The sequence below is a fragment of the Myripristis murdjan genome, chromosome 21 (genome assembly GCF_902150065.1).
Source record: "Myripristis murdjan chromosome 21, fMyrMur1.1, whole genome shotgun sequence".
NCBI classification, from domain to species: Eukaryota; Metazoa; Chordata; class Actinopteri; order Holocentriformes; family Holocentridae; genus Myripristis; species Myripristis murdjan.
The window spans coordinates 21,014,901-21,041,268 of record NC_044000.1 but is presented as its reverse complement, the minus strand read 5'-3'; the positions used below and the strand labels follow the sequence as shown (position 1 = coordinate 21,041,268).

At 42.3% G+C, this 26,368-nt stretch overlaps 3 protein-coding genes across 6 annotated transcripts; all 3 read right to left on the bottom strand.

The window, feature by feature from the left end:
* tfg (trafficking from ER to golgi regulator) lies at positions 1 to 16,667 on the bottom strand. Of its 4 annotated transcripts, none has more exons than XM_030081176.1 (8): positions 16,505 to 16,667; positions 12,871 to 13,084; positions 12,520 to 12,603; positions 8,713 to 8,859; positions 7,709 to 7,876; positions 7,332 to 7,478; positions 1,740 to 1,832; positions 1 to 1,269 (listed from the first exon to the last, which is right to left on the bottom strand). In XM_030081176.1, the coding sequence occupies exons 2-8, from the start codon at positions 13,052 to 13,054 to the stop codon at positions 857 to 859; spliced, it is 1,236 nt and encodes a 411-aa protein (XP_029937036.1). In that variant the 5' UTR covers positions 13,055 to 13,084; positions 16,505 to 16,667; the 3' UTR covers positions 1 to 856. The 4 variants fall into 4 exon arrangements, with proteins under 4 accessions (XP_029937036.1, XP_029937037.1, XP_029937038.1 ...); XM_030081177.1 differs by having other exon boundaries at positions 1 to 1,272; positions 1,755 to 1,832; XM_030081178.1 differs by having other exon boundaries at positions 1,755 to 1,832.
* Positions 16,668 to 16,752: 85 nt separating this feature from the next.
* jagn1a (jagunal homolog 1a) lies at positions 16,753 to 18,988 on the bottom strand. The gene is made up of 3 exons (XM_030080874.1): positions 18,913 to 18,988; positions 18,133 to 18,233; positions 16,753 to 17,689 (listed from the first exon to the last, which is right to left on the bottom strand). Exons 2-3 carry the CDS (start codon positions 18,219 to 18,221, stop codon positions 17,227 to 17,229), a joined length of 552 nt encoding a protein of 183 aa, XP_029936734.1. The 5' UTR covers positions 18,222 to 18,233; positions 18,913 to 18,988; the 3' UTR covers positions 16,753 to 17,226.
* A 4,101-nt stretch (positions 18,989 to 23,089) lies between these two features.
* Positions 23,090 to 25,960, bottom strand: col8a1a (collagen, type VIII, alpha 1a). Its single transcript, XM_030080875.1, has 2 exons — positions 25,672 to 25,960; positions 23,090 to 25,026 (listed from the first exon to the last, which is right to left on the bottom strand). The coding sequence occupies exons 1-2, from the start codon at positions 25,958 to 25,960 to the stop codon at positions 23,090 to 23,092; spliced, it is 2,226 nt and encodes a 741-aa protein (XP_029936735.1).
* Between the last annotated feature and the right edge of the window lie 408 nt (positions 25,961 to 26,368).

Sequence of the window (26,368 nt, the reverse complement as noted above, 5' to 3'; positions counted from 1 at the left end):
CTGGGTCTCAATCATTTATTAGGTTCCAGAGAAAAATGTTACAGTTTATACATAAACAACTAATATCACTTGAAGGTGGGATTTCTGAGTTGATATATTAGTAAAAACCAGTGATAAGATAAAGAGAAAAGAAACAGAGAAAGAGCAATAGCAATAAGCCATACTGGAGGTGATCTAAAAGGCTAAACATTATAGGATCCTTCTTGATGCTGGGATCTGCACCTCCCATGAGCCATCACTCAGCTAGTGTTCCCAACATAGGGCAGTTTCAATGACACATTAATACCGACATGGTGGTGAAATTGATCAAACAAAACCAAACAAAAAAGAGGTAACATTTCATTTAGATAGTGTCTTCTAAATGCATCTATGGATGCACAGTAACCAAACGTGTGGTTAAATGCTTCTAGCATCAACTTCATGTCAGCTGACAAGTGTGATGGCTGCTGATTCCACTAGCAAAATGAAGCGTTACCATTAAAAGGACAATAAACAAGAGTTCGTGCAACAGCCTGTTTTGGTCTCCCAGGTGTGTGCATACAGACTGATTACATCTTCACAATGACAGACACAAGAGGGCAAGGTGGACGGTGGTGGGAGAGGGGGTGGGCAGGGGTGAGGGGATAGTCATACACCAGGGCCAAGACAAAATGGTGTGTTGGTGAGACAGCATACACATACCATCAGACTGGGGGGGGGGTTTGCTTGTTTCATATTTGGACTTGATATTTGTATTGGGAGGAGGGGGAGTCAGATTAGCACACCTTAATTACCGCACCCACTCCAAGCAAAGCTGGAGCCACACAAGGGTAGGGTTTGGGTGTGTATGAGGATCAGTAAAATTTCCTATTCTGTTTTACCGGTATCCAGGACCTGGCTGAGTGTAGCCCTGGCCGTAAGGGGGACGGTTGCGGGCATAAGGATTAGCAGCCCCTGGTGGAGGGGTGACAGTGCTGCCAGGAGGTGGGGTGTATCCCGGGCGGGGCTGGTACCCCGGCCCAGGCTGGGAGCTGAGGGGCAGGCTGTAGTTTGCAGGCTGGGAGGCCTGGGAGGTATAGTTTTGGGGAGGGAAGGCTCCTGGAGGATACTGCTGAGCTACCTGAGCTGGAGGGGGCTGCTGCTGTCCGCCCTGGAAGCCCGGGGCCGGGGCCTGACCAGGAGCAGGAGCAGGAGCCTGGGAGGAGGGGGGTGGGTAGTTTTGGAACTGCTGCTGTTGCTGCTGTGGCTGTGGTGGGCCAGGCTGGGGGGCTCCGGGCTGGGGGCTGTACCCTGCTGAGAGACAGAGGAAAGACATTTCTTTAACTCATTTCTGATAAAAAAGCAAGAACTTCAATTCACTATACTAGGACTGCATGATATGGTTAAAAAAATATTTTTGTGATTAATTTATTGAAACTGCAATATAATGAAGACTCATTTTTACATTAAAACTATCATGTTCACTGAATAAGCTAATAAAATGATATGTTTTTTTTTTTTTTGCTAGGGTCTGCATCAAACAAATAGGTTTTCTTACATCTGGGCAAAATGATTTGTAAAACAGGGCACCTCTGTAGCGCCATAGAACTTTATTTATTATTGTGTTTTGACACACATTTTACCTTTATCAAAAAGTTGCAGCTCTTGCGATTTGGATATTGCACTTGGCTATGTTGAGATCTTGATAATATTTTGATATACTGTTCAGCCCTACAGACCACACCTTTTAGCTTTTTCACACTGATTGTCTTAATTCTTACCAGGGTATTGCATACCATACTGCTGCTGTGGAGGGGCAGCGGGCTGCTGGGGTGGGTATCCACCTGGTGCTTGGTACTGCTGGTACACCTGACCTGAAGAGGCACACAGACATGCAGCATTAGTACATTAGGACTCAAAAATGTATGTACATTGCAAGACGCACACAGACATACAGTGGTTGCCTAAAGAATACGTTCACATAACCAGAGACACCTATACATCTGGGCAGGGAAAGACAACCACCTCAGTGAAAACAGGTGCAATCCCTTTCATAAACCCATTTGTGCCTAAAACACAAATGGGCCCAGACGCAACTCTCAATGGCACATTAAAGTGGAGCTCCAAGCTAAACAGAACAACATGCAGGTGTCTGAGCAGACATATACACATGTACACACAAAGGGAAAAAGAGCACTTGAGTATGTAATCACTGACACTGTTGCAGATACATATATCTGCTATAGAGATACGCACACAGACTCACAGAGCCCAGGCAAATGTCTGAATCAGGGCAGAGACGCTCTCCTTTATGCAAACAGGCCTGTCTACTGCTGCAGACAGCCACTTCCTTCTGTGCTTTTATTAACTATGACTTCACCAGTCCACACTTTATATGTGTACATGTGGAGGACAGTCCCCATCTTCCTCACAACTACAACCTCTAAAGTCTTAATGATGTGCCCTGAATAGCCAGTGGAGTCTGAAAATGAAGTGATTCTAGTCTGGAACATCATACTAGACAAGACACATTTGAGAAACATTAGCACTAATCAATACTCTCTTGCCTGATAGTGACACCACTGTGGCTCTGAACTTTTCCAAAAACATGAAAAAGTAAAAAAATGTTTTAATTGGCATGCAGGGTTTTCTAATGAATGTCTGAATTTTCATCAAACATGCAAAGACTTGGCAAAAATGTTTTCCCTTAACAAGGCCCAAATCTCACTTCCAAAACTCCTGCCCAGCATGTGAAGTGGGGTGACGACATATAAAAAGCACAAAGAGTAAAGACATAATGAAAGAAGGCCACACTGGGGTTCAGTGCTTTTTCAAGTGCTAGTAAAATCAGTGTTGATTTTCCACTCTTTGAGAGGGCTGATAATGGGGCCCTTTACAACTCCTGAGAGTTTGAACAGAGCAAGGCCAAGGCCTGCAGAGAGACAATAAGCTCCTGTCAAATTCCTCTGTAGTAATGTCAGAAATCCCCAGTTGATCACAAAGCTTGGTTGCCTCAAACTGTAAAGATCAGCAATGACTCTACAGTGTTGAGGAGATCCTTATTTTGCATCCACCAATAATAATACTATTCCAAATAGTACATACATTAGAACAACTTAATTATGATATGTACAGCCTGAGGTAGTGTGTTCAAATGCCATTTAATACCAAGAAGGAAATTTATTTTATATTTGCACATACAGCCTAATCAGCTAAGGTGCATTGTGTCTACAGTCAGCAGAGGAAGAGTGAAACCCAATACTACATAGAAAACAAATATGTACTTCTGGTAAACTAATGGACATGTGTTTGGACAAGATCTGGGGGACAGAAGTCACTGAAACACTTGACAACTCAATACTTAAAGTTAAAACAGTGTAGCTTCACTGTGCTTTGATATAAGTAATGATGTGGCAACCATCTGTTAGCCTGCTGACCACTGCTGTAACACAAGCACCGCAGTCTTCATTGTGTGAGAAGGCATGTGTGTGAAATTGGCTGCTTCTCATAGTTCTCCCCGGTCTGCTATCCATCATGTGTATTATGTAAGAGTGATAGAAGGATGCACTGCTGTCAGACCCCATTGGCCTGGGGAGTTCATTTCACTCCAGTGTAGCCAAGACACCGACTGTCGACAGAGAAATGACTTGGGGCTCTGTGGAGACTGAGGCAGTCGGCACATCGCTTCAGAAGCAGAGAAAACAAAACTGTGAAAATTGTGTTCATTGGAACAAAATATTTCACTGTAATTCTACAGACCTCTAAGGATGCCTATATGTGAATCATGAGAACATGGGCCTGTTTTTGAAGAAGCAAACATTTTACAGCAAGTACACATCTGCCCATCTGATAAAGAGCCTCACGCAACTGTCTGACCTATTACTGCACAAGCACAAATTTACCATTTGTTTCTCTCTTGCGTGGAAACAACCTACTAGAGTCCACAAGCACCTGATAAACTGAAAATCCTTTACCAGTTGCTTATGGATCTTGTTAGCAACATTCTTGAGGCAACAAGTAACCTATGCAGGCAGAAAAATGAGCTTAAGGCTACCTTTAAAAGGCCACACATGCTCATTTGGCATCTAACCTTGTGCATTCACTTACATAAATTCTCGTGCATCGACTGCCTTGTTATTCGAATTGGCCTAAAGCATGACACACTGACTAACAGTCTCTACATCCAGACACAGGAGTTAAGTCAGGGTGCAGGAGGGCAGAAGGATCAAGTAGGAGGGGGCGCGGGCACTTCATGGGGAAAACTCTGATGATGGCGTGCCCTTGCAGCGATAGCCGTGTGCTGACCATCTGCAGCCTTGGACGTTGGGGAAGAAATGGGAAAGAGAGGAAGTGAGAGGGGACAGATGAAGGGGTAGATGAAATGCTTGTGGACATCCAGAAGTCTCTGCCACGTTGGGCTTGGAGATTTATCCAACCACCTGCTACAAGATGGTAAAACAGTATCAGGCCAGAACTGCCAATGTGTGTAATAATGTTATACTTAATTGATCCCTCTGGGGAGATTCTTTTGTTTTTTCTTGCCTCTCTCCACTGGGAGGCCCCTGCTGACCAGGGTCCCTGGAGCTGGTAATGATTCAGTGCTCAGTTCAGGGATTCAGTGTCTTGCTTTACTTAAGCTGGGTGAATGCTTACCCACATGCTGGCTTGAACTTTGATCCTACTTGTATCGGGTGGTCCACTAACTCACTACCCAACCTCTTCTGGACCTAGCAGAAGAAGGGACTTATCGATGGGTCTAGCAGAAGATAAGGAACTCTGATCTCACACACAACCATCACAGAGGATACGGGCCATAATGTAGGCACAGCAGGGAGACGTTTATACTCTTCTGCAAATCCGTAAAAACCATGTCCCGCCCCAGTTCAGGAAACCTGGCCTGGCTCCCAACTTCTGCACCCCAAGAGGGTTTGGACAAACTGTGAGACCTCCATGATATTATCTCCTTGGCAACACCAGTGCACCTGGTGAAGCCTGGAAAAGCAGTCAGAATCAGACATCAAAGCAAAAAGAGCAACAAGTAACTCATGAGACAACAAAGTCCACTGTTTCCCATAGTGCTCATGTTATAGAAGAACAAAAAAAAAAAAAAAAAAATCACAGGGTGTTTTTTTGCCGAGTTGGCTGCTTTTGTGAGACACGGTTCGATGCTGTCTAAACCCCTGTCTGAATATGTGACTAAGTCTTCCCCCAGGACCAACTAAACTAAAGCTAAAGCCTATGCATAGGCCCCGCAACCTTGACCAAGCCAAACCACAAACCGCCACTTGAAGGGAAGGAGTCATACCACAGCCATGTGTGCAAACTGTCAGTGTTGCAGAAGTGGTCAGGAGTCAGCCATGTGGTTGCTCTGGGTGCAGGTTACGACACTCGCAGGGTGAAACCAGAGAGCTCTCCTGCACTCAAGTGGCCTCTACATCTAGTTGGGCCAAACCACAAACTAGAATCAATCAAAGACATGCACAACAAGGTGGTAAACAACATGGGCTCTGTGGCTGCACCTGTCTGGGCCTCTCTTCATACAAAATTGAAACAAGCCTGGAAATACCCTGATGCTAAATGAGACTTGGACAGAAGAGATGGACATGTGAGATTAACACAGAAAACCATCCCTCCCCTGAACTAGATCCCAGAGTGGGTCTTTACTGAGAAAATGAGGTGGAATAAGTCTGTTTGTTTTCATTCCCTCACCAATACAGTATGCCTGATCCCTCATTCATTTATCTCTGTCGCCTGGCTGAGCAGAGGCAAGCTCTTTTTCCACAAGGGCGTACGTTCAGGTCCAACATGTCTGTGTGGGAGATAACACGCGGAGGAGAGCCATGATAAGGCCTCTCCTGATTAAGATGAATGCTAAACCAATGGATACTCTTGTTTACACAATGCTGATTAAGATTCCTCAGTGGTGAGACTCAGGACTCATTCTTCATTCAATGAAACCTGTTGAGTTGCTGTAGCAGCTAGATTTATCAGGTCTGGTCCTTTAAAAGGAAACAATATTTGTATGCTGTATATGCTGTACATATTAGATCTGTAAACTGCAAACATGGGATAATATGCAAATATGATAAGACATCATCTTTATTCTTTGTATCGATATGTTCTATATGGTGCATTTACTTGATGTATTCATTTTATTCTTTTTTATTTGATTTTTATATGAGTAAATTATTCATTGCTGTTGCAATTTCCCAACAGAAATATCAGCTCCACCTTATCTTGGGTTGACAGTTACGAAGTCTTGACAGTTACGAAGAAAAGGAAAGACGTGTATGTGTGTGACCATAAGACTGGATTGATTTCAAAATGTATGCATATGGCAATAAAAAAAAATGGGTCTGTAATTTCAGACAAATGTTCACTTGAACAAAAAACAAAACACTGACTAACTCTTACAAAATGTAACAAAAAACAAACAAACAAACAAACAAACAAAAAAAAACCATCAAAGGCACCAGCAGACAAAAACATGTCTGGACGGGTTTACTGTGCCATCTATGGCAAGTACCAACACAATACAGGAGTACAACAGTGCCAGACATACCAGGTTACCCAAATAAAACATTCTATGTAAGGGTTACCATGGGATACATTTCTCTCCCCTTATCTTGGAATTATTAGATCGTAACCTGAAATGCTCTTTGGAAAAAAAGACTTGGATCGATGTTTTACAGGCAGCATAGTTCAGCTTCCTCACTCCATAAGGGGTAAAAACAGTAGCAATGGAAATGCACCCTACAAACACCACAACATTGCAAAAGAAAAAGTACTAAACCACCCACACTGCTGGGTGTCCGACTCCCTGGGGCCATAAAGACAGGAGCTGATTCTCAAAGTCTAAGCTACAGCCGAGGTGGGCAGCATTTCTCGGTTGTTACGTCATTGAAGGCTGGTCCATTTGGAAGGATCCTTCGAATACAGCCAAGAAATGCAGACTTAACCCAGCAGTTTTCCAAGGACGTGTAAGATGTATCCTTCCAGGCTCTATGTATCTCACATTTTGTACAAAAACGCTCCAGTGGAATTTGTCCTTAAATGTAAGTTAAAATGCATGCTATTATATAAAGTTAGTCTACTCCTCCTCCAGCCTCTAAAAGCCCTTGAAAATGACAAGGCACGAGAGTCTTTTCCATTGCACGCTGCAGGGATGAGAGCATGATGTTCCACATTGACATTTCCAGCAATGAATTTCTTCATCGACCGTTTCAAAGGAGAAGCCTTCATATGCAATTGTACATACTTTTTTTTTTCAGGAGGTATGTGTGTGTGTGTTTGGCCACCCATCATGCTACCTAAAAGGCAGCATGTGTGTATCTGGGCATATTTGAGGATAGCTGTGTGTGCATTTGTCTCACCATCCATGGCTGCTGGGGGTCCCTGCTGTACTCCTGCATAGGGAGCCTGTGGTTGGGGGGTCACTCCTGGCTGGGGGGCTGCAGATGAGGAGGAGGCAATGCTGTCGGGGGTTCCTGAGCGCTCTTCAGCTGCAACCCCGGGGGGAGCTATTTCAAAGACACAGATGGAGATAAATGGAGACAAATATGTAAATATGAAGCTGTTACACAACAATTATACATGAAAACAAACAGAATATCATATCAAAAACCAAACACTCCATTTTTCTGTTGTTATTGTCCCTTAGGACCCATCTCTGATCCACACTCCCAAGATCAAAGTCTGACTGATGATAGTTACAGCGGGTGTCATCAGCTTGCAGGGTAGCTTGCAATACCTGGGGCCTGGTCCTCGCTCAGGCCGAAAGCGGAGATGACATTCTTGTTGACCTCTTCCTGATTCTTCAGGGGGTCGAAGGCTGACATGCTGGCTGCGCTGACCGGGGTGGCCTGCTTCACCGTGGGGTCTGCTGCCATTGCCTTTCCTTCACGTGCATCCACTGACTCTAGAGATAGGAAAGAAAGAGGAAAAATGTATATCTTTAAACAGAAATCATGAGACAAACTAAATACAAAGCAATGGAGGTAGGCTGAGAATTAGCTGCAACATAGGAGTGTATGCATTTCACAACTAGCAATTGTCTGACGGAGACTTCATTGTCAACAGATCTGTTATTAAACCATTAAACCACAGCAAGTGCTACAAGGGGTTTGAGAGACTGTTTTTCATAAACTATGGGTTTTCAATGTGATTACTGAAAAGGCCTTGTAAAATAACTTGATTAGACTCTTACACTTGACTTGAGGAAAAACAAATCCACCTGTTTGCCTCAATCTGGTTCCAGATCCCATGCTAAACATCATTGGAATGTTGTTGTGGGATCATCAAAGCATTACAAAAACAAAGACAGAATGGAGAAAGCCTCGTATAACATTGATATGATTGCAGGATTTTCCTAGTCAGTTTTTATTTAATTTATACTACAACGTCTGGTTCTTTTGTTTCTATGAAGTTGCGCCATCATGAGCAAAGCTTTCTTCGGCATGTTTTCTCCTTATTGTACCGCTAACCACTTTCATGTTTCAAAACAGCTCAGAGAGAAATGTCACTCACAAAAATGATGTCTGTTTTCTGATACATCAGTGTTGTTGCACAAAAAGTATGCTTTGTTTTTAAACAAAATCTGAATTTCATGCATACATACATGGGTGTTTTTCCTCATCAGAGACTAAAATCAACTGAACTCATACTGAAATAATTTGGTGATCATTCATTGCACATACTGTAAATCACGAGACTCAAGTAAGGAATGAATGTTTGCATGTGTGTGGGAGTGTTTACCGCTGTCTTGTGTTGTAGCAGCCAGGCCAGGCTCTGTGGGTGGCTCCAGGCTATCAAGGAGGCTGTTGACTTTGTTCCTGAGCTCAATGAGCTCTCTGCGCAGGTACTTCACTTGACTGGATTCCAAAGGCCGTGGCTGACCATTCACTGGAGATAACGGAGATGAAGAAAGAAGAAGGAAGAACAGAGAGGGCGAAATGTGAATGTGAGCAAATCATTCATTATTTGCTAAGGGAACTCAGCTGAGCCAAGTCAAACATTTCTCCATCTCCGCACAGCAGCCTCCCCCTGTGTGTTCAACCTGGAGGAGACTGATGGATAGAACTCAAAGTCCTGATCACTTTAACAGAAGACGCAGATTCCCAGCCCCTACCTATATTATATTAATGTGGTGTCTTTGTACATTTCTGAATCACAATGTTCTGAATCTTATTAACTGTGATTACTTCCCAGTGGGGATGGTGCCTTAAGCTTGAGCCTCTGGTCGATATAGATCATCGTCTAGGACAGAGTTATAGAGGTGAGCACGTTGATGCACTGAAAATTTCGGAACCAAAAGCCCATGAAGCTCAAAACAAACCAGTTGGGTTTGGAGCCAAATTGACCGTCACTAAATACTGAGGATGTGTGGATGCACACATGGGAACACATGCACACAGACTGACGATACACATAAGTGCTCATATTGTCTTATCTGCTGGCCACTTACTGCTACACGTGGAGAGGCCTGTGTGTTCTTCACTGAGAAGGAATGTAGTGGGCTGTACAAAACTGTTTATGCCATGAATGTACAAGGACACATTGTTCATTACATTTGACTGGACTATGTCATTGTTAGACAAATGTGCCGATGCTTTATGTGCCTGGGAGGGATGCATTTTATACCATCTAGTGTCCATTTGTGCCTAGTTCCTTATCATAATGCTAAAAAGTGAAAAGTACAACACAAGACTGAATTAACACACAAGTAGAGGGGTGCATGCAGTAGCGTCAGATATCTGCCAGGTGTATCTACCCTTTTCTGGACTATTGGCCACCCTTATAGGAGACAGCAACCAATTGTACAGTCAAACACTTTTCAAATCACACATGAAATTACTGTACGATTCAAATATAATGCAGTACAATATAGAAAATATACTAGGATCAAGTGAGCTAGACTGAGAATGAAGAGGGAGCAGTGCACAGTTACCCAGTAGTGTGTGAAGAGGGAGGGAGAGAGCAGAGGTGGGTGAGTGAGCTAAACAGTGAATAAAGAGAGAGCGGAAAGTAGCGAGAACCATTTTTCAAAGGTTCTGAATCAACCATAAGAGATTCTTCATCATACAGTCATAACTGTGCACAGAAGAATTTTAGCTGATAGGCCCAGTTGTATGCGAGATTAGGTGCAGACAGACAGACAGGCACACACACAACCAAACTCATGATCCCCTCCAGGTTACCACCTGTGGAGATAAAAAGAACAAATGAACACATAACTCTTGCTGAATTTGCTTCACAGTACTACAGATTTTTTTTTTTTTTTTTTTAAAAAGGAGTATATAAGTGAGCTAACACTAAAGTAGCCATTTAGCCAACATTAGCTAAAGTTGGTAAAATTTTAACAATTCAGGCCAATCACTACATTGCTAACTATGAAAAACACAGGAGAAAGTTCTTCATCTTTTATCAACACAGCTCATGCAGTACTCTATTGGTAGTCGCCCTGCATTACCTTCACTGACCACTTTCAAGTCTTGTTTGGCTTACTTGGATTTCTCTGTGTGAGTGTGTGACACTGAGGAGAGATGCCGGGGGTCAAAGGTACTGGACTGAGACACTGGCTGCCATGAGCTTCTAACTATTCTCACTCGCTCTGAATCTCAACACTCATCTGAGAATATTACTTCCTTGTGAGGTCATGACACGTGATGGTGATTCAGGCCTCAGCTATAATTGGCAAGGAGTAAAATATTAAATATATATATGTATTACTGCTCCCTGGATAATAAAAGCAGAGATGGTAGAAACAGCAGTGGACTAATTGGGAGCAGAGCATAGGAAACAACATCATGTTATCATTACAGACTCGACAGTTGTGTGTGTGTGTGTGTGTGTGTGTGTGTGTGTGTGTGTGTATGCAGATAAAACCGCACTGAATAGCCAAAACAAAGACTGAGAGGCACAGGCTGATTCAAAGCACATGACAACTAAGGTACTGCACTACAATCAGACCTGTACAAAACACCAATCCTCATCTTACAACAAAGCTTTATGTAATATACATAGTGCTACTGACACAAAAGGCTCCCATTTCCCAGTTGAGGGACAACTCTATGGGCTGTTTGGGGAATGAAAAATAGTTTTCTGTGATAAACACCTGAATTCAGATGGCTACAGAGCTACGGGGTTACTGTGACAGCATTCCCAGGGATTGGGCTGGGATGGCACAAATCTATATCAAAGAGAGGTGCCAGGAACCATCACAACTGGCACAAAAGCCTTTTATGAATGCATTCATGAGTTTGGCTGTCATGCTGTTTACGTGCTGAACCAGTAGTGCAAGACGCATAGAAATTCCACCCAGCACTAGTCAGAGGGGAGTGGAGACAACTGTCATTTGGACGAGAGGAAAATGAACATTGTTGTGTGGAGCACTGCCCTCCAGTGACAGGTTGCTGTAAATGAATCTTACAGGGTTTTTTTCTGATTGCTTAGGCACTAACCTTGAAACTATCGGCTATTTCGCAAAACTCTAACCACACACACACTAACCACAAAATCTCACACCAAACCAGCAAAACAATATACATCTCTTGCAAAAGCAAACAATTCTTGCAAAACTCTTTAAGCTCTTTGAAAAACGTGTTTTTGTGTCAATACAGTACACATAAACCATCATTTGAATAAGAACAGAAAAACACCAGCTACACACTAATAGTATAAATGAAAAACACTTGTGGCTTCTGTTTTTTTCTCTAAGTAGGAGAGCAGGTTGTTATACATGTAGTAAACAGACACAAGCACACACACACACACACACACACACACACACACACACACACACACACATCCAAATGTGTAAAACATGGATGTGTATTCCAAACATACTGTAACACTCCTCAGCCAACAAAAGCACAGAATAAGAAAACAAAAACATTTGTGCTAGAAAAAAAGGACAGAAAAAAAAAATCATGGGTCTGGCAATAGGACTTCATCTGATTTCTTTACCTCCTCATCCTCTTCCTCCTCTTCATACTTCTCTAGTTCTCAGGCCTCTTACTCTCTGTCTAATATTGGCCTCCATTGTTCTCCTAACTCTTTACATGCTCAAGCTCTAATTATTTATGTCAAAGTGTTTTCACATGTGTAAATGTGGACAGGCAACTGGCAAAACAGTGTATAAACAGACCACTGTTTATTGTTTTGCTGGAAGTATGTTAGCAAATAAACTGAGCGTAAAGCAGTGAGTTGTGTTTACAGTTTTGCAAAAAGAGTGTTGCAAAATTACAAACTGAGTATAAGGCAGAGAATGTGCATTCAGTCTGGCACACTTGGTAAAGGCATTGGCTGCAAGTGGTGATGGTTTCACAGATAGTGCTTCAAGAATCACTGTTAGTGTTTAAGCATTCAGAAAAAAAACTGTAATACATAGTGGATTACCCTGCAGTTTATCAAGATGAAGTAATTGTGCTAGTGAAAAATAAAAACTACATAATACACACAATACACAATTAAACTGAACAGAGCTGCCTACTACCAGGATATTTTGGCTTCATGTGCACCTTGAGAAAATGCTTTCTTCAGGAAAATGCTTGAATATCTTACCAAACAAAGTGAGTTTGAGTATTCTACTGCACTGGATGGCGAAGGAGAGGTCAGAGCTGTCGAAGATTGTGATGAGGTCATCATCTACAGACACAGAGAGGTGAAAACTGATTACACACTGCACAGCATATTATCTGTTGTATACCAAAGAAAAATGTTTACACAGTGTTGACAGCTGACAACATGACAACCAAATCACTTGGCCTGAGAAAAACTTCAGAAATACTGACATTTACCTTCGAAAATCACACCACAACTTACACTCAAACCTTACCCTGAACACTGACACTTTTCCTCTAACAACAGGGGAGAGCTGTCTTCGTCCTTGACTAATGTACTATGTCGACTCACCTTCATCCTTGTACTTGATGGTGACCTCGTCGTTGCTCTGCAGCTTGCCGCGGAAGACACGCTGCATCATCAGCACCAGCTCATCATAGGTGATGTCTTCATTATGGATGGGGATGCGTCTGATGTCGTCGCCCAACTGAGCTTTGATGATCAGTTTCCCACTCAGGTCCAGCTGGCCGTTCATGGTGCTGTCCGACCTCTTCTGCTCCCACCGCTTAATATGATCAGAGGAGAAATTGTTTTTTAAAAAGACCAACTAAGAAACGTGTTTAGTCTCATTTTCCCCCTTGTCTTCCTCAAAAATCAATTAAAGGTCATTTGTATGCCATTACTTGAGTATAACAATGAAGCACTGGTAGGTTTTGACTTCTTTGATAATATCCTAGACTCTGAACAAGGTCTGGTCTGAAGATCTCAGGCTGTGCACTGGCTCATAGGGGGATAAAATATCATATGTAGAATTAGCAGGGGCCAGACCATACTTGCCTAAAAAATAATTCACAAAATATTAAAAATCAGCTCACAGGCTTCCCAGTGCAGAGAGACTACAGCGACCTTGTATTGCTGCCTTGTCATTAGTCACCTAAAAATGTAAATTAACTCAAACAGATTTTTCACAATTCACTCAGTTCTTCTCATAAATTCGGTGTAATGTTTTACTAAACAGAATTCTCATTTCTTGAAATCATGTGTTGTAAAAGTTGTGTGGACTTGCTGACGGCGGTGTTTCCGTCACACATCTTAGTTTCTTTTATTTATCTTAATTCACAGAGGTGCAGATAAAGTAAAGTGTCAGTCAAAATGAAAAGGCTTTCGTATATTATGACTGGATGGTGAGTACAGCAGTTACTTTAAGGACAAAAACAACAATGAATTAAAAGATTCAAATCCGGATTATGATGTGGGACACCGGACATGTTGTCAAGTTCAAATCCAGATATATTTGCTAAAAAATTACACAAACAGCAAAAAGGCAATAAAAAGGAAACGTAACATAAAATATCCAATGTCAATAATAGCCTGTTTTAAAAATAGAACTCCAGTGTAATGAGCATTGTGTTCCATGTCTGTCTGTGCATAAGGTGCACAAGGGAGTATCACAAATGAAAAAGTAGATAAAGATTACCATGTTACCCAGCCTGTATACAGGCTTTTAGCAGTCAACAGGTATGTAGATATATCAAGCTGTATCCTGATGAGAGGTGCGCACCAAGGTATGAGGGAAGACAACAGATAAGGAGAATCAATAAAGACTGAGTGATGGCTCATTACGCTGGGTTGAGACATAGCAGGATGCATGCAAAAAGAAGGATTTTAAAATGTATGGGGATGTACAGAGGGAAAAATGAGTATGAGGATCAGTAGAAACAGTGCAAAACACAGACAGTTTGGGCCGAGGTGATGCCAATCCATGGAGAGAGGCCAAATGCCAGTTCATGACAGAGGCAGAAGTCACAGGGCTCCACCTCTGCCAGAGACTCATCTCGTTATAACATAAAACATTTCACATTATAACAGTAAGTTATTTTGTTTTAACGTGAAATGTTTCATGTTAGAACAAGATAAATAACTATCTTGTTAGACCGTGGTTCGTTTTTTATGTCGTTATAACTTGAAAAGCTGTCAGTATAGCATGAAAGTATCTTTTTGTAATGTGAAAAACTTCTTGTTATAACAATAGGCTTTTCATGCTATAATGCAATACTGATCAGTGTTTCTTTTACTGATGCGGCAGCAATATGCCTCCGTACCATGAGAGGCCAGATGCACAATAAACCTTACTGTCTTTTTACTGTTCTGATTATGGTATGTACATTTGTTTTGTCCATCCTCAGAAATAATGAGTCATTTTCAGTCACAAGTGTATTCATGCTGACTTTGCACAAAATATCGAATCTGAACCCAGAACAGTGTACTGTGTACCCTGGTACTCCCTAGTCCCAATGCATTTTTTTAAGAAGTCACAGAATACCAAGTGCAGCCCTTGTTAATATGCCTGTTATACCATTGCAGTTTGCAGTTTACCATACAAATGAATTTGTTCTGTACAATATATAATTTTATTTGCTACATATTGGTTTTGTTATGCTAGACTTTCTTCTAGGCTAATTTTTAAACAAGCGGCAGACAAAAGTAAACAAACAAAAAAAAGGATTATCACTGCAATCAAATTGTGTGCGTCAACTTCAGTTTAAAAAACATTTCTCAGTGACAATATACTCCTGGTTAATGTGAAAGTATGGTTGTGTTGTTTGAGCCGGGCGGTGGAGGGAGTGCTTTATGTCCACGTCCCAAAACCATATTTCCACAGCCAGCATTTTGATCTGAAGCTTACTCACCACCACTTCACAAAAAAAAAAAAAAAAAGTCACAATCTAATAAATGCTGATTCACTGAAATGAAATGTTAGAAATTACAGCGCCACAGTTTCACTCTGCTTCCAAAGTCTAAGGTTCAAATATCACCTGATTAAGTGATTAACGCTGTCCCCTACTAGTACAGGTCTCCTTATAGACTTTGACCCACAACATCAACCCATTTGATAAGAGAATAGAAGCCTCCAAGTGTACTTTTGGGAAAGATGAGATGTCATCATAGATATAGAGGATAAAGTTTCAAGGCTCATATGATCAGAGTCAGAGTCAGAAATACTTAATATTGATCCCTGAGGGGGAAACAGGGTAAAGCACCGTCAAAATGGGTCAAACTAGATTTAGGTTATTTTGTGTGGAGGCTGAAATCTACATCTAAGTTAGCCTGAGCAGCCTGTAGTGAAACAACCGGGCTGTCCTTGATCTTCTCCATGAAGAGATTGGATAGACATTATCAAATGATGTGCTTACTCGGATAGTAAACCTCTCTGAGTGTATTTCAATGCGAGCTGCACCGTCTCCACTTATGACAGATGATTAATTGGCTGGATGCTAGGGATTTCCAATGTGTAGCCCAGCTAACGTTTAGCAAAACAGCTAAACGATGCAAAGCAGGTTTCTACGGCAAAGTCGGTTTTCACGATTAACGTTGAAGCACTCGACAATTAAAGGCTGACTGAATCAAACTAACACAGTTGTCTCTGACGCTTAAATGCAGAGTCATCTGTCAATGGCGCATAAATTGCAATTGAGCTAACGTTGATACACCAGCGATCGCTAACGCTAGCCCACATCAGGGTGTTGGACCACTCTCTCATGTCACCACTACCATTAGTGGGTGTATACGCTAAATGAAGACCAGCAATATTGTATAGTAAGCCATAAGTTCCTGCACAATAATTCACCAGTTTCACTTTTTAGCAACCGGCCCCGGAAAATGCGACTTATTGTGTGACTTAGCATCTTTGATGGCCACTGAGAGGGCAGGTAATCTGTAGCCTTATTCGCTTAATATTTAAAATTTATCCTCCTTAAAACGTCAATGGAAGAACAATTAATCCCATGAATCATTCCCGACACCTGTTTGGGCGTGCTAGCGTTAGCTGTCTACGTAGCTACCGTAATGCTAGCGAGCTAACGCTAACCATTAATTAGCTAAGTTAGCAACATAACAGTCAAGTAACGGCTCCACAAAGGCTGGCGCGTGGTTTACAGACAAACAGTGCTTCGGGGAGGCTCCACATTGAAGAAACCCCTCTTACCTGAATCAGACGACTTGACCTCCTTTTGTTTGGCAGGTTTTCCCAGCACTGTGAAAATTAAATCTGTTAGCTAGCTAGCCAGACCTGATTGCCAGCATCAGGAAGTGTCTCGGCTGTCAACGTCAACCAGTACGTGGCATTCAGCGTGCGCAGCCGCAGACCAGCTTGGCCGAATTACCAGCAGCGTATTGTTACACACCTAGGTGACGCACACCACCTCAGTTAAATGATCAGACAACAAATTCAAATAAGGGGGAGAAGAAATAAATAAAGTTTATTTTGTCTTGCAGTAAGATGGCTTTCTGAGGAGACCAGACAGAAACAACAGTAGAGCCATTTATGATCATTACCTTTCCCTTTTTACTAATGGTACAAAAACTGAGATCCAGTGACAGTAAGAGGAAGGCCTGAGGACAGGGAGAAAACATTTGCACACAACCAAGTCACACCTGCTTCTTTTAATACAGAGCTGTCGTCAACCACGCTGTGTCAGGCCTTCAGTGTTGCTTTTGATTAAGAGTGAACTTGCTTTACTCCATTCATTCAAATCATGGCAACACTGTATAGTTGTATTTTACAGCTGCTTGTAAGCTCCTTCTGACTTGCTAAGGTATGCTACTGAGGGATGAATGATGACTGAATAAATAACACAAATAAGACTCAGGGCCAACTTATGAATGAACAGAAAAACACAGTTTCGTCCAGGCACATTCTGCATTCCATTATTTCTTCTTCTTTTCCTGAGTGGCATTGAACCATGAGTCTAACAGCTTTTTGCTGTAATAGATCTGCCAGGCGTGCACCTGAACCGCTATCACCATCACAAGGTACATGACAGTCACGGCAGAGAAGCCAAAAATGAAGCGGTAGGCCTTGCCATGGCGGTAGAGCAGCTGGGCCACAGGAAACATCTCCATACCGCCGTAGATGAGAGGCGCCACAGAGAATAACCCTGAGCTGATCATGGAAATGACCAGGTAACTAATGTTGTTCTTTGGAAGTGACAGACTGCTCAAGAGCAAGGGGAGGAGGCTGAGCAGGTAGGGGTACTCCCACTGGTATGGTGTCGCTACCGTGTCATGTGACACCAGGTTGAAATGGCTGACGGTCATCTGGGCAGCCACCAGGAGCCAGATCAAGAGGTGGACCAAGTTTAACTTCCGAATCTCTGACTTCAGAGAGGCACTGCAAAGAGACATTAGATAATTAGGATGCATTTAGAGAGATTCATTTGGATACTGGCTCATATCAACAAAAAACACAGATGGATGAATAATTAAAGGAAAAAGCTGAATAAATGAGTTTAGTGGAGTCGTCTCTTGCTGGATGTCAATCAACCCATCCACAGGACATGAGAGTACACTGAGTGGTTTGATGAGGATGAAATTTATGTAAATCCCTCAGCACTCTCCACCACAGACATCAGAACACCAAATGAGGGTATATCTTTTGGGAGAACAGTGTTCATCACTCCAGTTGAGCCTCAGAGACATGAAGAATCTCTCCCGGGACACGCTGAAGCCGTTCTGGTGGATCCTGGCTGGCCAAAAACCTTTAATGTCTCACCCACCTGCATGTTTTATGACAAACCAAAACTCGTAGATGAGAAACAGACTCAGGCTCCTTACCTCATCTGGTAATGTGGAATCGCCTTCTCTTTGTATTTAACACCATTTCCATCAGTGGCAGCAGCTCTGGAGCCTCCTCGAGATGTCATTTTGAGAATAGCCTGCAAACACACAAAGCAAATCCCATCCCAGCACCCACAACATGACACATCAGTCAGATAGACAGATCTTTATTGTCCTCATTAAAGAAATTTGTTTCCTTCCTCATATAAATACATGGGTACATAACTACATTATAAACCACAATATAACTACATGAGAAGACATCCATACAAGATGCATCCACATTTGTACACATAGCACTCATACACAGGACAGTTACGAGTGTATTTAGTTGAGTGATGCGGTAGCAGAGGGGATAAAACTGCTGCCATAGCGTGCCCGGAAACGGGTTCACATTTCTGGTTTAGCCTACTAATTTCAGATTAGGATAACATGGAGCCATAATGTAATACCCAGCCTAGCCCATAATATAACACATCACGATGACAGGTGCAGTTATATGCATTTCCGAGACACATACTGAGTCAAAGGCCAAATCGATGGCTAAAAAACTAGCAAAACAAATGACAAAACATATAAATAAACAAACAAAAGCCGTAAATGCATTATCTTGGCAGCGGGCTAACGCGTTAGCCGAACCAGCTGACTGTCCTCCCCTGCCTCTAAAACAAGCAGCTGTACTAGCTGCTCTGGCGTCGGTCGGATTATCAGCCAAATAGTTTAGTCATGTCACTGGAACACAGCACCGTGGATAGTGGAGCTGGTGACAATGCTTACCGAGTCGTATTTGCTTTAATCTTGCCGAGGCTGGTGTTCAAATGTGCGCACACAATGAGGTGGGATGAATGAAGCGGATCTGCGCATGCGCACGACCTGAGCCTCGAGTCCGAACACCTCCCCCCCTCGCAGCATCAGCATCAGCATCATTATCCCTCCCCCCTCTTCCTTCCTCCCAGAGGCCAGCTGGTGTTATCCTGACCACTGGTGTTTTCCAAGCCCTTTCAAATCAAGCCAAGACATTTCGCCCCATAAAACACCACTTAATATTACTATTACATCGTATCACATTGAAAAATGAACAGAATAGTACATTTGTATATTGTGGTGGGAATTCCTCAGTTTGCCATCTGGTATCTTCTGTGTCCTTAGTTTAACCCCAACTTTATGATCCTCACAAGGTGGTACAAGAATGTGCTGTATTTTCCCACAACATATATTTTTTTCAGAGTTCTGATTTCAGCTGAGTAAAATGAAATCAGGCTACTGCTTATTTTGGTGGAAAACCTGGAAGTTTTGCACGCAGCTCTTGGTCATCCCTGTACTTCACTTTGGAAACTTACCTGCAGGTTATTCATTTTTCCTCGTCCTACTTACCATTCAGTTTCGTGAGAACTGCGTGATACTGGAGACACACCGTCAGAAAATATGGAGCATGAGTTGGTGGAAGAACAAGCTGTCATGACTAATGAGTGTTAAAAAAAAAACATATTTCTCATGTTGCATGTCAAGTGACTGTGATTGCTTTCCTGGCATTTAATTTGATTGATTGATTGATTGATTGATTGATTGATTGATTGATTGATTGAGTTGTGGCCCTAAGGATGACCTGTCAAAATCAAACATGGGATATTACATTCATGGAGTGATGTACACTACCAACCAAAACAGATAAAAGAACTGTCATGTTTAAGGAGCTTGCACATGGTATTTTGTTTTAGTTGTCACTTAGGCATTACACTCTATATACACCATGACTGCTGTATGCATTCAAAAACATTTAATGAATGGCTTTGTTTCTGGCTGAGTGAACATTACCTTTGGCACATACAATTCAGCTTTGTTTTTGAAATTTGTTGCAGAATGGCTTACTCAGGTAGGGTGTGCATGATAATTGTTACAACTAAAATATCTTCACCTTTGGTAGGACATATAAATGTCCTACCAAATGAAATGTATCGAGCATTATTGCAGAACTACCTTCCACTACAAGCCCATCTGTCAGCGTGCAAGTGTACAGTGAATGTAACAAGATAGTTTTCTATCCTCATGCCGGTCTTATTCAGAGTACAACGCTGTATAAGGCTAGAAATAAAGAGATCTGCGACAATATCTTTATTAAATCATTTTTATTTAGAAAAAACAACACAGACAATAATAAGAAATGTATAACATCAAGACTTTTCTTTTCAAAACGTTTCTTTGGTTACACTGAACATTTTAGCACCATGGTTAAATGGGAAAATATATTTATTTTCCTTCAAAAGGTTTCATACTGAAGTACTCCTCACTAAAAGATGTAGGTGATCATCACTCAAAATATAATAAATAATTGACACAGTTATTGCTGAGAATTGTTGTTATCAGTAACTGCTCAATTTGAATCTATTAGGTGGGCTTCGACATACGGGAAATATATTTTTTCAGTACCTTGTTTGATTTTTTTTTTTTTTTTTTTTAATGTGTTTATGATACTTGAGTTGTGCTTGATTGGCTTTTCAGACACACTGGAGCCAGGCAGGCAAAAATTGCAAAGTTGGCATTAAATCATGTGAAACTGAACACGCCAGGTGTACTAAATGTGTTATGGAACTCATAATACACTTGTTTTCTCAGTTCTGAAAAAACAACAACAAAAACAAAACAAAACAAAACAAAACAAAACAAAACAAAACAAAAAAAAAAAAAAAGCAGTGGCACTAGGCCAATAGCTATCCATACAAACTCAAAAATGCTTATGAATGTCATGTATTATAAATGTTATTAGCTTTCTCAAGATTGTTGCTTACAACACAACAATAGTGTATTATTATTATTATTATTATTATTATTATTATTCTCTTAAAACTCAGGAACCACCAGATCACAGTTTATTTCCAAAATGAATAGATAGTGTTTTGAAACTGAAATGGGTCTGTGCTTTCTGACATTTAGTTAGTGTCAGGTATATGCAGTAATACTACTGCATCATTTCACCGGTGAAAGACAGAATACACCAAGAAAGATTACTGATGATCTCAGTAATTTTAATGTTTCAGGGCAAAACTGAATTTGCTTTACTTCTATGCTGTCTTAACAAAAGGGGCAATACAACACTACTAAACCCATGAAACCATACATTTGCCCATTGCCTATGACAAATCTCATGCAGCGTCAGAGCTGGTGCCAATATGCAACTGCTAAAATATTATTTAGAGGTTACATTCTCACACTTTGAATCTTACTCAAAGGAGCAATTGTCAATCAGAAACACAACTGCCCAGGTAACATTCCATGCATGTGATTATTTAATTACAATAATCTAATTTTAAAGTAATGTTTCCCATTTGAAAGCACCTAAAACTTTTTAATATGCACACCCTCCTGAGTCCATTAACATTCAGCCACCAATTTTCACCAAGTTGCCTTCGGTATACACAGCAGCTTCAAGTAGCCTACTTCCTTTCATTTTGTAAAGTAAGTTAGGCTGCCCCCTCATTGGATTTTAAAAATTGACAGTCCTACATTATCAAGACATGCCCGTCTCACCTTAAAGACTTCATGTCTTTAACAAAAGACATATACACTCCGTGGCCACTATATTAGGTACACCTGCACAATATAATACAATCAATACAACTGTTGTGTCATGGAGTTTACTTTCATGATGCCTATAATGCTCAGGTTTTCTTTTCGTCACAGTAATAGAGGTGTTAATACAGTTCTATGTTTGGCATAAGCTCATAGTTAGTGCTGCTGTTGGACTGGACTGCATTTTATTGAGAGGTGTTTCCACTATTCTGTCCCTCTTCATGTATATAAATAGGGAGGACAAAAAATTAGAAACACCTCTCTATTTAATGTAGTCGAAGACCTCTGCAAATTACAATCTCAGTAATAAATATAGAATTAAATTGACACATTCTCCACAAAGTCAACAAAAAATGAACATATAAATGTTCTTAAAAGGTAGAATTTATGCTGTTGCGTTGAACTGCATTAGACTGTACAGGTGGACCGAATAAAGTGGGCACTGAAAGAATTTATAAGATATATAATTCCTCGCCACATTCTTCGTGAGGAATTATACATACATATACATATGTGTATATAAATGTATATATATTTCTTACAATAGTTTTGACATGGTGCATTCTATATTCATGTCAGCTGACAGCTGACATGACAATAAACAATACCTGTGTAATGGCAACATTAACACACAGTTGGCAGCTTTTAAACACCTCTTTAATGTCTCTCTCCCCTCTTACCCTCAGTCATCTGCAAGCTAGACAGCCAGAAATTATCTTATACTTCCAAAAAATACACAAACGACAGCAATGCAAACTATATTTCAGTGGTCCGTGTTGTCATTTTCAAGAGGTACTTTTACCTCTTGACAATTATCAAAAGAGAGCTAGACAAAAATGTATTCATATCTAGGAACAGTATGCATGCTAAAAATATAAATGTCCTACCAAATGAAATGTATCGTTAAGTTTTCTATTTCACATTCTTTGCCACATGGGCAGCTGCCAGTTTTGATAAGAACATAATATTTGGGCAGGAATAAAACATGACACTGTGACAACAGTGTTACTGGAATTATACTGCACATTTTATCTTCCCTAGACTTTACGCTAATTACGAATCAAACTCTTGTGAGTCGTTTTTTTTTTTTTTTTTTACAAAATGAAAAATGTAAGTTCATCTTTGAATTTCAAGTTCTATACATTCTTTTATATGTTCAGAGCTGTAAATATAGAAATCCTTGTACTCACAAATACATGACTATAGAAGCTGCTGTATACAGACACTCATACTTCAGATTTTCTTTGGGACAATTCCAACTTGTCCTCCCATCTCTGTTGACCAATATATTTCACTTGAAATAATTTCAGAATCATGGTTTACATTACACATCAATATGCACGCACTTATTTTCACAAAAATCTTTGTCTTCCTGCAGTTTGCGGTTTTACATCGGATATAGCAAGTACCCAGAAAAGGAGGAGTGGACATACTGGCCAGCATAAAGTCCTGCGGCCTGATCCGAGGGCAGCTGGATATACACAGTATCCCCAGGCTGTAGAGGTAATACTGCACTCCCCGATGCTTGATCTAGATAACCCTTCTTGTATTCATCATATGTGTACATTACTGGCTCATTGTTCCTCATCAAAGCCACCCATACATTGGCTCCTTTGCAGTGAATGTGGTAGGCGAAGTAGTAAATACCAGGCATGTCACAAGTGAATATACCTGTCTGGGGGTTGTAGTTTTGGCGACCATTGTACAAGAGCTTGTCAAAGATCACGGGAGTGCCCACGGGTGGGAAGGGAGTTGTTACTACAGCAGTGAATGCTGGCATTTCCAACCCACTGGCACCCATTACCTCTGCGCCATTTCCTCCATACTTTCCCTTTTTGCCATAACCACCAGCCTTAACACCATCCAGTCCAGGGCCCATTCCAGGGAGGACTCCAGCCATATCAGGGGGCAGAGCAGGTGTTCCAGATGGGCCTGGTGGTCCAGGGGGGCCGGGCTGACCAGGTCGTCCAGGTGGCCCTGCTAGGCCTTCCTTCCCTGGGGGGCCTATTGGACCTGGAACACCTGGAATTCCCTCACCAGCAATGCCTGGCAGACCAGGAGAGCCAATATCTCCTTTTGTCCCAGGAGGACCAGGAGGGCCAACTGGTCCTGCTGCACCATCCAGACCTGGAATTCCTTTAGGACCTTGAGGACCCACTTCCCCAGGTAATCCACCCTGTCCCTTTGGCCCAGGAAGCCCTGGAGGACCAGGAGGACCTGGTAAACCTTTATGTCCACCTTCCCCTTTAGCACCAGCAGGTCCTGGTGGACCCCTTGGCCCTGGCTCTCCATCCTCTCCAGGTAGACCATCCTTACCAGGAAGCCCAGCGGGACCAGGCTCACCCTTGGCTCCATCAAGCCCCTTAGGCCCTCCTTCGCCACTTGCTCCTTTTGGGCCAGGTGCACCAACGCCTCCTGGAGGTCCTATAGGGCCTTGGGGACCTGGTGGGCCATTTGGTCCAGGGGGTCCAAGCATTCCAGGCAATCCTCCATGACCTTTATCTCCCTTTGGTCCTGGGGGTCCAGGTGGACCGCCCATACCCTTATCACCCTTAGGTCCTGGGAATCCTGGTTTGCCAAATCCAGGTAGTCCTGGTTTTCCTGGCAAACCTGGGGGTCCTGGATGACCTTTCCCGCCTGGCATGCCTGGCTGTCCTGGCAAACCATTTTGACCTGGTTTACCCTGTCCAGGCAGACCTGGTGGGCCAGGCTGTCCGCCTTCGCCAGGTGGCCCAGCTGGGCCTTTTTCTCCAGGGGGTCCGGGCTTCCCTGGTGGTCCTTGTGGCCCTGGAATCCCATTCAGTCCAGGTTTTCCAATGCCAGGCAACCCTCCTGCACCAGGAGGCCCTGGGGGGCCTGGAAGCCCCTTGTGACCAGGCGGCCCTGGCAGGCCCATCCCTTTGTCTCCTTTGGGTCCTGGTAACCCTGGTAACCCTGGAAGACCTTTATGCCCTGGCTCTCCCCTGGGTCCTGGTTGGCCTGGCAGTCCCTGCCCCCCTGGTTTACCTATTCCTGGCAGCCCAGGTGGTCCTGGGGGACCCTGGGGCCCTGGCTGTCCCATTGGCCCCTCTCCACCACTTGGGCCCATTTCTCCTTGTGGCCCTGGCTCCCCATTTCCTCCAGGCTTGCCTGGCAATCCTGGCAAACCTGGTTTGCCCACACCAGGCAATCCTGGTGGACCTGGAGGGCCTGGTCGTCCAGCAGGTCCTGGCTGTCCATTCCCTGGAGGTCCTGGAGGACCTGGAGGTCCCTCAGGTCCAGGTGGCCCAGCTGGGCCTGGTTCCCCTTGGGGAATTCCCTCAGCACCACTAGGGATAGTTTGCCCTGTGAGGAATGGGATAAATATCAAACCAGAAATACTGATCCAGATATAAAAGCTGTTTTGATTAAATCTTAAGATTGAATCAATTTAGAATCATAGGTATATCTAAAAGAAAACACTACGACAAAAAGCACAAAACCATTAAAGCACAAATGCATCATACATTCCCCGATATACATACACATTGGCACACACTCAATGTATATATTCATGTATATACTCAATGTACACAATCTTAGGGACATCTTCTTGACATAACATTTTCTATAAGACAAGCTAGGAAGATAATGGTCTGTGGAAGAATGAACAGTCTGATCAGTTGTGATGATGTGGTTTCATACGTGTTAATTCACAAGCCACACAGTAACACTATGTTAACCACTATCCATAATAATACACAATGAAACACTACATCCTTTTTTTTTTTTTTTTTAATCTGGTAACTGTTTCACTGGAAAATTGTTATAGATCCATGTCACTTGCATCTCACCTCCCACTGTCTATATACCCGTAAGTGTTTTGACTGAACCATTAAGTATTGGTTCAGTCAAAAGAAGTATAAGCCAATCAAAACCATTTTTAATCTAAATCTTGAACAATATATTACTGATGTCTTTTAAATGTTTTTATGGCTCTGATTTTCTCACCTTTGTCCTGTCCACCATTATAGCCACCCCCTTTGCGAGCATTCTCCTTGCCCATGTGCATGGGCATTTGGGGAAGCTCCTTCCTGTAGTGGGGGTACTGCATATAGGGCATCTCTTTGCCAAGATACTGTTGCTGGGGGAAGCCTTCTTTGCCCATGTGCTGGAGGTGTTGCATTGGCTGGTGATGCTGAGGGTGCTGCTTGTGTCCGTAGTATGCCCCACCACGAACATGAGGAAGCACTGCAAGCGGTAGCAGCATCAGAAAGAGGGGTGCAGGGAGGGGAGACATGACCATGGCCTGTAGGAAGGGAAGACAGGACCTTTAATAACTGTAACTCTGCAGTTGGAGCTTGTAAGTTGGTAAGTAGATGAAAATTCAGCGTGCGAAGAGTCAACTTTACAAGCACATTTGCACAATGCCAACAACAGGAGGCTGTGAGTCCACAGCACACATGAACCCCAGTCTGTCTCTATCTGCTAGAAATACATTAGAACTGCAGAATGCAGGCCATTCTGGCACCACAGACAATATTTGTTCCTCCCAGAATGTATAATATGGCTGTCAGCAGTGTGATAAAATAAATGTAGCATTTTTTAACTAGGGAATATTGGCAAACAAGACCCAGAATTTGATTCCCACTTTGCTTCTCAACTCTGCTCAGCTTTGCAAATCCCAAAGAGAGTGGAATGAGAAAAC